Source organism: Trachemys scripta, chromosome 7, assembly GCF_013100865.1.
Source record: "Trachemys scripta elegans isolate TJP31775 chromosome 7, CAS_Tse_1.0, whole genome shotgun sequence".
Lineage (NCBI taxonomy): Eukaryota > Metazoa > Chordata > Testudines > Emydidae > Trachemys > Trachemys scripta.
The window spans coordinates 31,242,202-31,256,425 of record NC_048304.1 but is presented as its reverse complement, the minus strand read 5'-3'; the positions used below and the strand labels follow the sequence as shown (position 1 = coordinate 31,256,425).

The following is a 14,224-nucleotide window of genomic DNA, read 5'->3' as shown; positions in this document are numbered from 1 at the left end:
GAGTTCTGTTCCAGCTCTGGCTGGAGAGTAGTGTCTAATGGTTAGAGCAGATGGGGCTCAGAGTCGGGACTCCCGGGTTCCATTCCCAGCTCTGGAATGGGAGGGGAGGTTAGAGTGTGTTTGTGTTGGGGGGTTGGGAGTCAGGACTCCCGACTCTGAGAGCAGTGAAATGTAATGGGCTTGGGCAGGGGAAACTGAGAATCAGGACTCCTGGGTTCCCTTCCCTGTTTTCAAAACTGAACAAAGGAAATATCCTTTCTCGCATGATGGTGTTAGATAGTGGAACTCACTGATACAGGATGACATTGAGGCCACAACTCAGCAAGATTCAAAGGGGAACTGGACAGCTCTATAGGTAACAGGAATATCAATAATACAACAAAGAGTTTTAAAAGGCATATAAACCTCATGCTTCAGGCCTTAAGCCAATCTGTGATTAGCGGAGCTGTGTGGAATTTGTCAACCGAAACTGTTTTGGGATAGAAATGCAGATTTGGTGACACTGCAATGGTTCATGATTTCATGCTGGTTTTGCTGAATTGTTCATTTCTGGGAGGGAAATCCCAAAGAAGTCTAAATGTTTTGATTTTTCGATTTGAAACAACTTTGTTTAGAAATTTCCTTGAATTGTTTTTTTATACTAAAAAGCTTAAATGCAATTTGCAATCAAAGCAAAATGTTTAGTTTGAAACCAATTTTTTACTCTTTTTGATTTGCTGAAAATTTTGAACAATTTCATTTTCAGCCAAAACGTGGTTTTCCCTTGATTTTTCGAAATTGCTAGTGAGCTGAAAAATCAATTCCCCGCCCCCCACTTTAATGACTGTCCGAGATCAGGATGAGACTTAATGGTGGGGTGATTATTTCATATCTGCCCACTGCAGATTTCTTACACCTTCCTCTAAGGCATCTATTGTTGACCACTGTCAGAGAGACTTCATGGACCTTGGCTGTGATCAGTCCAGCAGTTCCTATATTCTGACACTATTTGCTGAGCTCTTGGGTATCATATGTTGGATCCCAGCAGAGTGCAACACCGGGTTTAGAACTACATGGAGGATCTAAATAGAGTAATTGATTCATGTCTCCCACCTTGCACAGCAGCAGGTCCCATGGTATAAATTCCTGCTGTGATTTAGAGGTCAACATGCTGTTTGAAGAGGTTGATTCCCTGCATTAAGTGCAAAATTCAACCCCTATGGAGTTGTCACTGATGACTGCATAGTACTTCTGGCATGATTAAAACAGTAAAAGAGATAGGGCGGAGTCTTCAAAAGTGCCTAAACACCCACTTTCAAAAGTGATTGGGAGCCACATTTTCCAAAGTATTTAGGTGCCAAGAGATTCCGATAAGTGCCCAGTGGGATTTTCAGAAGTGCTCAGGTAGATGAGGCACTTAACTCTCATGGGAGTGGCTAAGTCACTGGTGAAAATGGAACGTAGGCTCCTAAGGCACATAGACACTTTTGAAAATTGTACCCATAACCCCTACAACAGTTGCTCATTTTTCTTTCCTTAACTGGCTTCCTTGGCTGGGTCTGGCATGGTGGGTTTCAGAAGGATCTTCATTTGTTGTTCTTCATCTCTCAGATGCCTGGGCCTCAATGAAAAAGAATATCAGTAAATATTAACATTTATACAAGCATCAAGAGATGTACTTGGCTTAAAACATGCTTGGAGCTAATGGGGCCAGATCCCACCTGGTGTAAATCAGCCATAGCTACACTGGAGTCAATGGGATCAGATTATCTATCTAATCTATCAAATGACTGGAGGATAGCTAATGTGATGCCAATTTTTAAAAAGGGCTCGAGAGGTGACCCTGGCAACTACAGGCTGATAAGCCTCACTTCAGTTCCGGGCAAATTGGTTGAAACTATCGTAAAGAACAAACTTGTCAGATACATAGCTGAACATAATTTGTTTGGAAATAGTCAACATGGTTTTTGTAAAGGGAAATCATGCCTCACCAATTTACTAGAATTCTTTGAGGGGTCAACAAGCATGCAGACAAAGGAGATCCAATGGATATAGTGTATTTAGATTTTCAGAAAGCCTTTGACAAGATCCCTCACCACAGGCTCTTAAGCAAAATAAGCAGTCATGGGATAAGAGAGAAGGTTCTCTCATGGATTGGTAACTGCTTATAGATAGGAAACAAAGGGTAGGAATAAATGGTCAGTTCTCAGAATGGAGAGAGGTAAATAGTGGGGTCCCCCAAGGGTCTGTTCTAGGATCAGTCCTATTTAACCTATTCATAAACAATCTGGAAAAAGGGGTAAACAGTGAGGGGGCAAAATTTGCAGATAATACAAAACTACTCAAGATAGTTAAGTCCCAGGCAGACTGCGAAACGCTATAAAAGGATCTCACAAAACTGGGAGACTGGGCAACAAAATGGAAAATGAAATTTAATGTTGATAAATGCAAAGTAATGAACATTGTAAAACATAATCCTAACTGTACATATAGAAAGATAGGGTCTAAATTAGTTGTTACCCCTCAAAGACGTGATCTTGGAGTCCTTGTGGATAGTTCTCTGAAATCATCCACTCAATGTGCAGTGGCATTCAAAAAAGCAAACAGAATGTTGGGAATCATCAAGAAAGGGATAGATAATAAGATAGAAAATATCATATTGCCTCTGTATAAATCCATGGTACGCCCACACCTTGAATACTGTGTCCAGATGTGGTCGCCCCATCTCAAAAAAGATTGGAATTGGAAAAAGTTCAGAAAAGTGCAACAAAAATGATTAGGAGTATAGAAGGGCTTCCGTATGAGGAGAGATTAATAAGACTGGGACTTTTCAGCTTGGGAAAGAGGTGACTAAGGGGGGATATGATAGAGGTCTATAAAATCATGAGTGGTATAGAGAAAATAAATAAGGAATTGTTATTTACTCCTTCTCATAATACAAGAACGAGGTGCCACCAAATGAAATTAATAGGTTGCAGGTTTAAAACAAACACAAGAAGGTATTTTTTTCACAAAACGCACTGTCAACCTCTGGAACTCCTTGCCAGAGGGTGTTGTGAAGGCCAATACTATAACAGGGTTCAAAAGGGAGCTAGATAGATTCATGGAAGATAAGTGCATCAATGGCTATTAGCCAGGATGGGCAGGAATGGTGTCCCGAGCCTGTGTTTGCCAGAAGCTGGGATTGGGTGACAGGGCATGGATCACTTGATAACCTGTCTGTTCATTCCCTTTGGGGCACCTGCCATTGGCCACTGTCAGAGGACAGGATACTGGGCTTGATGGACCTTTGGTCTGATCCAGTATGGCCGTTCTTCTCTATCTAATCATGCATATCATTTCTTGTTTTGCGCTCTCTCTCTCTCTCTCTCTCTCTCAGTGGACCCATGTCTATATCACATAGCCCCCACAAGGTGCGTCATGGCTACTGTTCTTGCCTCCCAACAGAGTCTACTAACCGTGTCTCCACCTCCTCTATGGTCTCACGCAATGGCACGTTGAGTGTCTCAGGCAGGAAGGTCGCTGCAATGCCGGAGATGATTGGGGCAACTCCATAAATGATCAGTGGCAGGAAGGGAATGTATTCCTCCAACATCTTCACCAATGGGGCAATGATGCTGCCCAGACGCATCATGGTGTTGCTCAAACCCAAGCCGGTCTGCCTGTGAATTTGAAATCAACGCAAACAGAGCTATTAGCATAAGCCACAATGATGAGAAAAATCTGGGCTAAGGAGCTCACAGGCAATAAGCCAAGCAGTACCTCTCAGCCAGGCCCTGTGGACTAGTAGAGTGACTAGGGAATCAGGACACCTGGGTTCTTTTCCTTGCTCTGCCTCTGACCCACTGTGTAACCTTTGGCAAGTCCCTTCCTCTCTCCATTCATCTTTTTCTCCTCACACCCTCAGTCTGTCTTGTCTATTATGATTGTGAAGAGCAGAGACTGCTGTCACTATGTATCTGGGCAGCACCTGACACAATGGGGCCCTAATCTCAAGTTGGGTCTGTGCAGTGCCTTATAGAATGGGGGGCCTGATCTCAGTCGGGATCTGTGGAGTGCTTGATATAATGGGGACCTGATCTCAGTCAGGGTCTGTGCAGCAGTTGGCACCATGAGGCTGTCGGGTGGTCTCTAGGTGCTAACGTAACAAATGGGATCTTTCCTGGGGGTAGGTTACCCCACAAGTGCAGGGTTTCTTGCAGCTGGGACTGGGCTAGCTGGACCTTTGATCTGATGTGCCAATTCCTAGTTCCTAGAAGGGCAATTTTGGATGGCTAGACTGAGATGTCTCAGAGGGCCCTCACTTTTCAGATGGCACATCCGCAGCAATTGCAGAGAATCAGGCCCAGTTGCGGTGTCCTAACGTGAGCATCCCCTGAGGTGCCCAAAATCACCAGTAGAGCTGGTCGGGAAATTGTTATCCTGTCCCCTGATACATTTTGAGATTTCAAACATTTTTCCCATTCTGACTCAGGACGAACTATTGAAATTTCAAAAAATTTTGTGAATTCAACAGTATAAAAAAAATCTTGGTTTGGGTCCCTCACATCATTTCAACTCGATTTTGACCATTATAAATTTGTACCAAAAAGGGTTGTTTTTTAATACAGATTCCAAAACACAAAGTTCTTTCCAACCAGAAAAAACTGAAATTTTCGTTTTGGAAATGTAATTTCCAACCTCCCCCGCATTTTTTCTAATTAACACTTTCCCGTGAAAAGCTTGGGCTTTGATTAAATAGCTTTTTCCGTCAAAAAAATACATTTTGATGAAAAATTCCCAACCAACTCTAATCACTGGTCACTTGGCTCTGGTCTTTTGCTGTTCCACTGGGCTGCATGTGAAGTTTGAGCTGCACCCTCTGAGTTTGTTCTACATACCTAATCACGGTGGGGTACAGCTCACTCGTGTAGAGGTAGACACAGTTAAAGGAGGCAGCAAGACAGCCTTTTCCAACGACAGCCAGAACAGTGCGCAGGGTCTTCAGATCTTGGGAGAAGCACACAATGGAGGAGGGGTAAGCAGGTGGAAAAAGGCTGAAATGCTCAAGAAGGGTCAGGAGTCAGTGGGATGTATCCCAGCCCCTGGTGCCGATGGGGCCAGATCCGCAGCTGGTGTAAATCAGCATAGCTGCACTGGAATCAATGGGGCCAGATCCCCAGCTGGTACAAATTGGCTGTAACTCCATTAGAGTCAATGGAGCCAAATCCCCAGCTGCTCCATTAAAGCCAAAAGGGGCAAGAAATCAATGGAGCTGGGCTAATTGACACCAATTAGCTGAGGGTCTGTGCCTCAGTTTGCAATCTAGAAATAAGAGTGATAGTCCTTTCGGTGTTGTGTCTATTTAGATTGTGAGCTCTTTGGGACAGGGCCTGTGTCTCCCTTTAGGTCTGTGCAGTACTCGGCACAATGGGACCCTGATGTCATCTGGGGTCCTTGCAGGACCTCACCCAATGATCAAATACTAATAACCATCTACCCAGCTTTGTTTGTGAAACTGGGTCAGTCACCCATCCCAGACAGCGGCTCATCCACTTTGCAACCATCTTGCAAGAGGCCAGCCTGGATCAGGCTGAATATGTCTCTCAGGTTGCTTCATGGGGAAGTGCCATGGGCAAGTGGTGTCGTAAACACGTGTCAGCTGCTTCAATCCCTGGCAGAAGCAGGTGGTTCTGTACCCTGCAGTACCTCAGCCACAGAACACAGCTGTGACGTATCCGTGGGCTTGAGCCCCATTAGCCCTTATGGATCAGCTCTCCTGGCTCTTCTCCCTCCCCTGCAGCTGACCATATCAGACAGGCTTTGGACTTTTGGTAGGACAAAGGCTTGAACACTTCCGGATCGAACCCTGAAAATCCAGGACACTAAGTAACCACCTTGTGGAACAAAGATGTTGGCTAGGATAGAGAGTCCAGCCAGGATGAGGGTCAAGGCCTGTGTGAACCGGCGCCCGATGAAGCTGATTGTGAAGACTGAGATGAACTTTGCTGGGAAATCAACAGCTCCAAAGACCAGTTGGATCAAGAAGATATTGACACCGAAATTCTGCAGGTCCATGGCCAACCCATAATAGGCAAAGCTGGTGGAGAACCTGGGATGAAGCAGACAGGTATTGATGCATAGAGAGCCCTTATCATTGAGTTTATTTGTTACACGCATGTTCCCTTTCAGCAATAGGCCCTGCAAAAGTGGGTAGACTGCACTGTGTTCTGTTCATGGCTGTGAGAGGGGATTAGGGTCCAGTGAGTTAGACTGGGGAGCAGCTGGGAGCCAGAACTCCTGAGTTCTATTTCCAGCTTTGGAAGAAGTGGGGCCTAGTGGTTAGAGCAAGAGGGGACTGCTGCTGTTGTTAACTCTCAGAGGAATGGGGGCCAATAGCTAGAACAGGACACACTAGGCACCAAGGATTCCTGGGTTCTTTTCTCAGCTCTGCACATGGAATGTGCCCTAGTACTAGGAATAGGTGACTATAGGAGCCACGACTCCTGAGTCCTATTCCTGCTTCTGGGTAGAATCACCTCCTGATGGTTTTCTCTACAAGCTGTCTCCCAGGTGGGATTTACCAAAGTCTAGCTATAACATACTGAATTGTGATCTAGTGGGATACTCAATCAAGGTGAAATTCACTGTCACTGACATGCCATGGGATGAAGTGGAGTGTCAGTGGGGCTTAGTAGAGATGAGCAAAATTTTTCATCTACAACTTTTTTCAGCACAAAGTGCAGACTCAATGACATCAAAATGCTTAGGGAATTCATGGCCCTTTGGCTGAATTGTTTCAGATAAAAAAAAAAGCCCCACAAAACAAAAACAAAAACAAAACAAAACAAAATCTAAATGTTTTCAGTTTTGGTTCAAAATGAATGTTTGTCTCAAACATTTCTTTAATTTCATTTTAAAAAAATCTTAAAATATTTAAAATCAAAACAAAATGTTTCACTTGATTTTTTTTCAACTTTTTGATTAGTCAAAAATTAAGAAAAAAATTGTTTTCTGTTCAACGCAAAATGATTTTTTGTACTGATTTTTTGGAATTGCCTGCGGGTCAGAAAATCCATTATTTGCCCCATTCCTCAGCAAATAGTCGTGCCTGGTTTACTTGCTGCAGGCTGCTTCATATCATAGTCTCAGCTTCCCCTTTGTGCAAGCACAAGAGCTGACTAACCATACAAAGCAGAGGCAGAAGGAGATCCGGCGTACGACAGGGGTCCGCACCAGGTCGATGAAGGTATAGCTGCTCTTTGCAGAGGCTGTTTCTTTCTGCATGTTGGATCTCAAGACCTGGGAAGAGAGGAGAATTCTGGATAATGGCATGGGGCCTCCATGGTGGGAAAGGCCTGGAAACAGAGCAAATGAGTGCAACCACACTGATTTATATCTGCTTGTCTTGCGTGCCTATATCGGCTGCTGGAGTTGGTGGGAGCTCTCAGCCTCTCTGAGATCCAGTCTTACCTCTGTGTTAAGTTTGTCTCCTTCTTCCTTCTTCCGGTTTATCCTGGCCACTCTCTGGAGCTGCTTCACTGCCTCGTCGGGTCTGCCGGCTATTACCAGCCAGCGGGCAGACTCCACGAACCACCTGGGAAGCAGAAGATATGAAAACACACCTGCACAGAACACGCGCATTGATCTTGTTGAACTGGGATCAGCTCCACTGGAGCACGGTGCTGTTCTTCTACACTAGGGTCAGTGCCCAAAGCCAGTGCAGGGCACAAGCAGTGACAGAGGCAGCAGGGAGCATGTTGTGGAATAGCCTCCGTGGAACCTGCATTCTCTGGTCTATCTCCTCCCCCCTGCTACCTGCAGCCCCCTGGTGACAGTCAAGTGTTACTGCAACCTGAGCCTCCATTCCCGCCAGGAGACTGTCCAGTGGCAGCAGGTGGTATTGCAGCTTGCCATGCATCAGGAAGGAAGGATGGTGATAGGATGATAGCCGAGACCTGGCTTCAATTCCCTGCTCCCCTGCAGACTTCTTGTGTGACCGTTGCTAGTCACTTAATCTGTCTCTGTATCTGAATCCCCGCATCTGTACAATAGGGTAATAGCACTGCTCTCCCTCAGAAGGGTGTTGTGGTTACAGTTGGTTGGCACTGTTCTGCTCAAATATTTGTCCACTGAAAAATGCGGGTTTGTTCAAACTGAAACTGTTTGCAGGGAAAGGTCGGTTTCAATGAACCTCTTGATTTAAAAAAAAAGAAAGTTTCAAAATTTGTCCTTTGTCAAAATTTAAATTTCAACAATTTTGTTTCAAAATTTTTGATCATTTACACTAAAAAAAAGGGTAAAAAATAAACAAGCTCCAGATCAAAAAGAAAAATTTCAAAATTATCAAAAGGAAACATTTCAGCTGACCCAACCGGAATATTTTTTCATATTATCAATTCACAAAAGTTTTCCTGGTTTTGACTTTTGGCCAGATTCAGGATGGGAAAACTTTTCAAAGTCTCAAAGACTCTCATGTTTGTTGCCAGCCAGCTCTAGCTATGAGGATAAATATATCAAACACTGTGATGTGCCTAGATACTATGGTGATGGGTGCCAGATGAATACCCATGATAGGTCAGTTCCTCATATTACCCAGCAGTGACATTATGGGTGGAGTAGAGTCCTCTTTGCTTTCACTGGAAATTTTTCACAATATTTTAAATTTTCTTCAACAGAACAAAAGTTTTCATTTTTCTTCCATTTTGGAAGGGTTTTTAAAATTTTTTTTAATTTCCTCTCTTTTATTTCCTTTTGCTTTCATGTTTTCACTTGAAAATGGGGGAAAGTGGGGAAAAAATGGCTCCAAAACATTGAAAAGAAAATTTTTGTTGTGTCAAAAAATTAACAAACTTAGAAATAAATGGTTATTTTTCAGGAAACCCACCCCTCCCCCCCAAATCCTGAAAACTAAAATAAAATGTTTGCTTTCATTGCAAATTTTTGAAGGAATTTTGGGCGGGGGAGCCATTTTTCATGGAAAACAAATTTAAGACATCAAATCTTCAACTCTCTCTATTCATATGTTATCCGCTTAGTCTTGCCATTTCCCTGGTTTGCTGAAACAATTCTAGGTATGAAACTCCACAGCTTTCATAGTTCTTTTTTCATTATTTGCATTACCGTAATGCCCTGAAGACTCAGTCATGGGGCAGAACCCCATTGTCCCAGGCACTGAACAAAAACACAGTCGCTGCCTCAAACAGCTTATAATCTAAGGACAAGACAAGCAACAAAAGGTGGATACAGACAGGAGAGCACAAGGAAACAGTGAGACAATATTGGTTAGCATGATAGGCAATGGTCTCTGCACATGAGCAGCCTAACCGTCATCAGCCACACAGCAAGGGAGAGTTAGAAGAAGGACAACGAGGTACCTTTGCTGATGTTTACAGGGGAACTCCTCCCAGGTATGAGGGGCAGCATGATAGAATGCACAAAGGTGCTTGTTTGAAAATTTAACAAGCAGGCAATGGAAGCAGGCATCCTGGGCCAATCGGAGTTGGGAGTCGGCATTGTGCTAGTGAATGACAGATGGGATAGGTATGGTGCTGTAGGGCGTGAACGGCTTTGAAAGTGAAGATGAGTAGTTTATGTATGATGTGATGAAGAACGGCGAGCCAGTGGAGAGCTGCAAAGAGAGAGGTGACATGGACAAAGCGATGAGACAGGGGAATGATCTTTGCAGTAGAGTTTTGAATGGATGTAAGTGGAGGAAGATTGCATTTGCCAAGGCCGGAGAAGGGGATGTTGCAGTAATCGAAACGCAAGATTATGAGAACCAGGATAAGAGATTTGTTTATTCTACTTGCTTAAAATTTGTCTCATTCCTGCATCCAGTGAGAAAGGCAGGATGGATAAGGATAAGGATAAGGGTGAGCTAACCTACCAGGAGTAGATGAAGCAGATGAAATAGGGCAAAGACACCACAAGCTGCAGCCAGCGCCAATTGGGGATGGCGTAAGCCACCCCAGCCAGAATGAACTGCCCGATTGAATAGCAGTATCCATACATGGTGACCACAGTGGCCCGTGTGTGCGTGGGTGTCCATTCCACAGCTGGGGAGAGACACACACAAAGGAAAAATAATCTCTCTGTCCTTGGGCTGGTGACCTCTAGTGCTGAGAACAAGCACGAGTGGAGGCAGCAGGAACATGTACAAACAGCCTTCCCCTGGCTCTTTGAGGCTGAGATGAAATAGCTCCCCAGAACCTGCATTCCCCGATCCATGCCTCCTTCCCCTGCTAGTTGCATCACACCTAGTGGTAGTAGGTGGTACTGCACCCTGCTGGAGGCGCTCCATTCCCCCTCGCCATGGCAGCAGCCAGTACTGCGCCCTGCAGGGTTGCAGCAGCTCGAACACCCCACAGTGGCACACTTATGCACCCTGAAGTACATCAGCCACAATACACAGCTGTCATGTAATTGAATAAGCTGAGTCCCAACTGCCCCTGGGTCCTTCAGTTCCTAGAGGACCTGTATACATTGAATAGTGCAAGGGACTTTCTAGTAACGAGGAGGGCATTCTGTAGCTCCTGGCTGACGCACATGGCCTGTGCCTGTTCTGTAGAAGATGTATTGTGGAATCTCTGTTCTGTTGTGAATCATCGTCATCTGATGATGGCACTCCACTCTAATAGCTTCCCTTCCATTCTTGGGGACCTGCATGCTATTGGAAGCTGCCCTGTTTTGTGGCTCTCAGGCAGGGGCTGAGCAGACAAATAGGTTTAGGAAACCCACGTCCTGGTGCCGAAGGACCTGGGAGAGGGGGAGACTGCCACCCGCAGGTTGGGTGGCAGGGGGGATGCAGGCCCACCCACTCCACTGCGTCCCAGCCCGGGGCCCTAGCAGCGGCAGAAGACCCATTGCTGCGTCAGTGGGGATCTTGACTTCAACACACTGACATTGGCTCTGGGTGTGCTGCAGGCGGACTAAGGTCGGCTGCCCCCGGGCTACTTCCTACCTCCCCATCTAGAGGTACTTGCGTCTGGACAGAGTCTTCCAAGGAGTCAAGCACCATGGGCTCCTCTGGGTACCCGGTGGGTGGTAGGCTTGGCAGCTCCTCTGGGTAACTTGCCACAGACGAGTTTACCAGCTTCTCTGGGGTCTGGTCGGCGTCTGGCCAGTCCTCGGGTCGGCCGCAAACTGCAGGAGTCTCCCAACTGGGAGCTAGGCCACAGGCGTCTGGCTTCTCCAGTGGCCGGGCCTCTAGTGAACTCTGGGCAGTCCTTCTATATCGTGATACCAACTTTTCCCAACCTAGTGCTAAAAATTTCCCAAATCTGGTGGAAAAATTCCAAGATAAAGCTTTTTACAGTGCTTCTATATCCTGGGAACTTTCCCAAAACTTGGGAATTTGTGAGTAAAATGTTTCAACTTGGGAAACTGGGAATTTTCATTCAAAACATTTTACGCAAAAATTCCCAGATTTTGGGAAATTTCCCAAGATATAGAAGCACTGGCTCTGGGGTTGGGCTTCTGTACTTCCTGTCCTGCACCCTGACCTCTAGGGGGTGGGCGCAAGCTCCACTGGCTTAGCCCACTTTGGCTTCCAGAGGGGCTCGTCCCACTCTGGGGTGGCTGGGAACCAGGCCGCGTCACTACAGGGACCTGCATGCTATTGGAAGCTGCCCTGTTTTGTAGCATCTCCTGTGCTCTGGCACTGCAGAAGCACACGGAGGTGGGATTGTTCCAGAGAACTCAGTTCTCCTTTAGGTACCACATTTTCAGAAGAGGACACGGCCAGATTTCAAGGTGCAAAATACCTCCTAAATAACGTGCTCAGGTCTTCGTCAGCTGCGGCAATCGGTGTCCCAAAGGGAGCTGCTGAGTGCTTTGGTAAATCCAGGTTGGAATGGGACCTAGGACTTTTGGAAAATCTAGCTCCCGATTTTTGGTGCTGAGACCTTGGACATCCCACCCATGGGTGTGTGCTTCTGGTCTCTCTGTGATCCCACCACAGAGTAATTTATTAGCAGCGGGAACAAGGCACCTCCGTCCATCCCCAGTAACCAGCTCATCTTGTGTCTGGGATGGCAGGCGCCAGACACACTTACACAGAGAGACACCATTCATCATAATGCCTGAGAAAGCCATTCCAGTCAGGAAGCGGAAGATGCAGTAGGCAGTGAAGCTGGGCGAGAAGGCAGTGCTGGTTCCCGTGACAGCCATCTGCAAGTAGCACCAGATCAAGGGAGACCTGCGGCCAAACCTGAACCAAAAAACCAAGAGAACACATGAGAGAAACCCAGGATACTGAGGCAAGTGTGTTCAGAGTAGGAGTTAAATCTGGTGCAAGGAAGTATTGGTGCCATTGACTGGCATGGCTCCCTGGCTTGGGGAATGAGCAAAGAGGCAGGAGGCCCCAGTTCTAAAACCAGCTCTGTGGCATGTGACAAAAGGTTATTGATGAAAATACTTCATGTCAGCCGTGCTGTAGCTGCTATTGATGAGGCCTGCAGGGCTGGATTAAGGCAATCTAGGGCCCTGGCAGTAGGGTTATCCCCTGGCTGGTATTTGACTGTTAGAAAAACATGCAATCTTGATTTAAAATCTCCAGGGCTGGAGAATCCACCACAGCCCTTGGGCCGTTGTTCCAGTGGCTAATTCCTTTTGCTGTTAGAAATTTGCACCTTATTTCTAGTCTGAATTTGTCTAGCTTCAATTTCCAGCCACTGGCTCTTGTTAGACCTTTGTCTGCTAGATGCAAAATCTTCTTATCAGATTGCTGCTCCCCGTGTAGGTATCGATATAGAGAGCCCAATGTTTTTTGCAAATGTGAAATAATATGAAATAAAGCTAAAAACTCACCCTGCAGTGGAAGCTCCTGTCCTGTGGAGCTCAGGCTGGTTCCCCACTCTGAATGGGGGGGGCTCCCGGCCAAACCTGAGCAGCACTGCGACCCCATGTGCCAGGCCACAACACCCTGAGTCAAGAGCCAGGCCCAGCCGCACTGCACAGGACCCCAGGAGCCGCTTCTGCAGGGTGAGTGCAGGGCAGGCACAGGGGTGCACTCACCTCCCCCAGAGCCTCCCAACCCCTGGTGGCAGGACTCAGCCCCTCTCTAGGGCCTCCAAACCCCAAGGCAAGACCCGATCCCCTGCATAGATAATATTAACAAAACAAAAATAACAAGAAATTCCCCAAAAAATAAAATAAACAATTATTAAAAGAATTCAAGGGGCTCCACTTACAGACTGTGATCAAGTCACCCCTTAACCTTTGCTTTATAGATTGAGCTCCTGGAGTCTCTCACTGTAAAGCACATTTTCCAAGCCTTTAATCATTCTCGTGGGTCTTCTCTGACCCCTCTCCAACCTACTAACATCCTTCTGGTATTGTGGACACCGGAACTGAACATAGGATTCCAGTATCAGTCGCACCAGTGCCAAATACAGAGATACCATAACTTCTCTCCTCCTGCTCGAGATTCCTGATTGCCCCAGGAGCCAGCCTTGCTCGGCTTCATAACGACAGTGCTCTCACCTGTCTGACAGACCTCCAAAGATGATGCCTCCTGCCAAGATCCCAGCCATGTAGATGGACTGAGCCATCTGCTTCAACTGCCGGTAGTCACACACCAGGTCCCACTGTAAGGGAGAAAGAAAATGAAGCTGGGCTTGTGGTTAAGGCCCCAAACTGGGACTCAGAAGATCTGGATTTGATTCCTGGCTTAAGCTGATATTTTCAGAACCGTTAATGGCATTTAGACAGCTAGTTCCCATAGCAATCAGTGCAATGGGGCCCTGATTGGAGCTGGGGTCCATGCAGTATCCGGCACAAGGGTTCCCCAGTCTGAGCTGGGCTCTGTGCAGTGCCAGAATGGGTCCTTTCGATGTTAATGTAGGATCAAATATAATGATCCAACGTGAGGCGGATGGTTTTGAATGGAGTGAGCGTTCAAGAGACTGGGACCCCTACTCCTAGCTCTGACACTGACTTGCTGTGACCTTGGGCAAGTCATGCTGTGAGATGGGATAGTAAGGTTTAGTCACTATTGTAAAGCCCTTTGAGATCTAGGGGAGAGCAGGGCTAGCTCTTGGCATCAGTCACAGTTCCTTTAATCTGGATTAGTGGATTGTGTCCAGTTTAATTGAGAGGAAACTGACTGCAAAATGGACAGGTGAATTCCCTCCCCAACCAGTGCAACCACAGCTTCCTCCTGCTCATACACTGAAGGAATCAAGCCTCTGTGAAGCGTAAAGGCCGTGTCCTGCTTTCCTCTACACCTGTGCAATGGCAGCCACTTGAAGCCGCATGGATTGAA

At 46.3% G+C, this 14,224-nt stretch overlaps 1 protein-coding gene across 1 annotated transcript in view; it reads right to left on the bottom strand.

Annotated features, from left to right (window-relative positions):
- Nucleotides 1-1,320: 1,320 nt before the first annotated feature.
- Nucleotides 1,321-14,224, bottom strand: part of LOC117880012 (solute carrier family 22 member 6-A-like) — a 29,455-nt gene continuing 16,551 nt past the window's right edge. The window contains exons 2-10 of the mRNA XM_034775645.1: nucleotides 13,444-13,547; nucleotides 12,015-12,169; nucleotides 9,848-10,016; nucleotides 7,432-7,555; nucleotides 7,145-7,260; nucleotides 5,856-6,070; nucleotides 4,860-4,968; nucleotides 3,438-3,641; nucleotides 1,321-1,600 (exon numbers count right to left, since the gene is read on the bottom strand). Coding sequence (XP_034631536.1) covers nucleotides 1,516-1,600; nucleotides 3,438-3,641; nucleotides 4,860-4,968; nucleotides 5,856-6,070; nucleotides 7,145-7,260; nucleotides 7,432-7,555; nucleotides 9,848-10,016; nucleotides 12,015-12,169; nucleotides 13,444-13,547 — 1,281 coding nt within the window. The 3' untranslated portion in view covers nucleotides 1,321-1,515. The remainder of the gene's footprint in view (nucleotides 1,601-3,437; nucleotides 3,642-4,859; nucleotides 4,969-5,855; nucleotides 6,071-7,144; nucleotides 7,261-7,431; nucleotides 7,556-9,847; nucleotides 10,017-12,014; nucleotides 12,170-13,443; nucleotides 13,548-14,224) is intronic.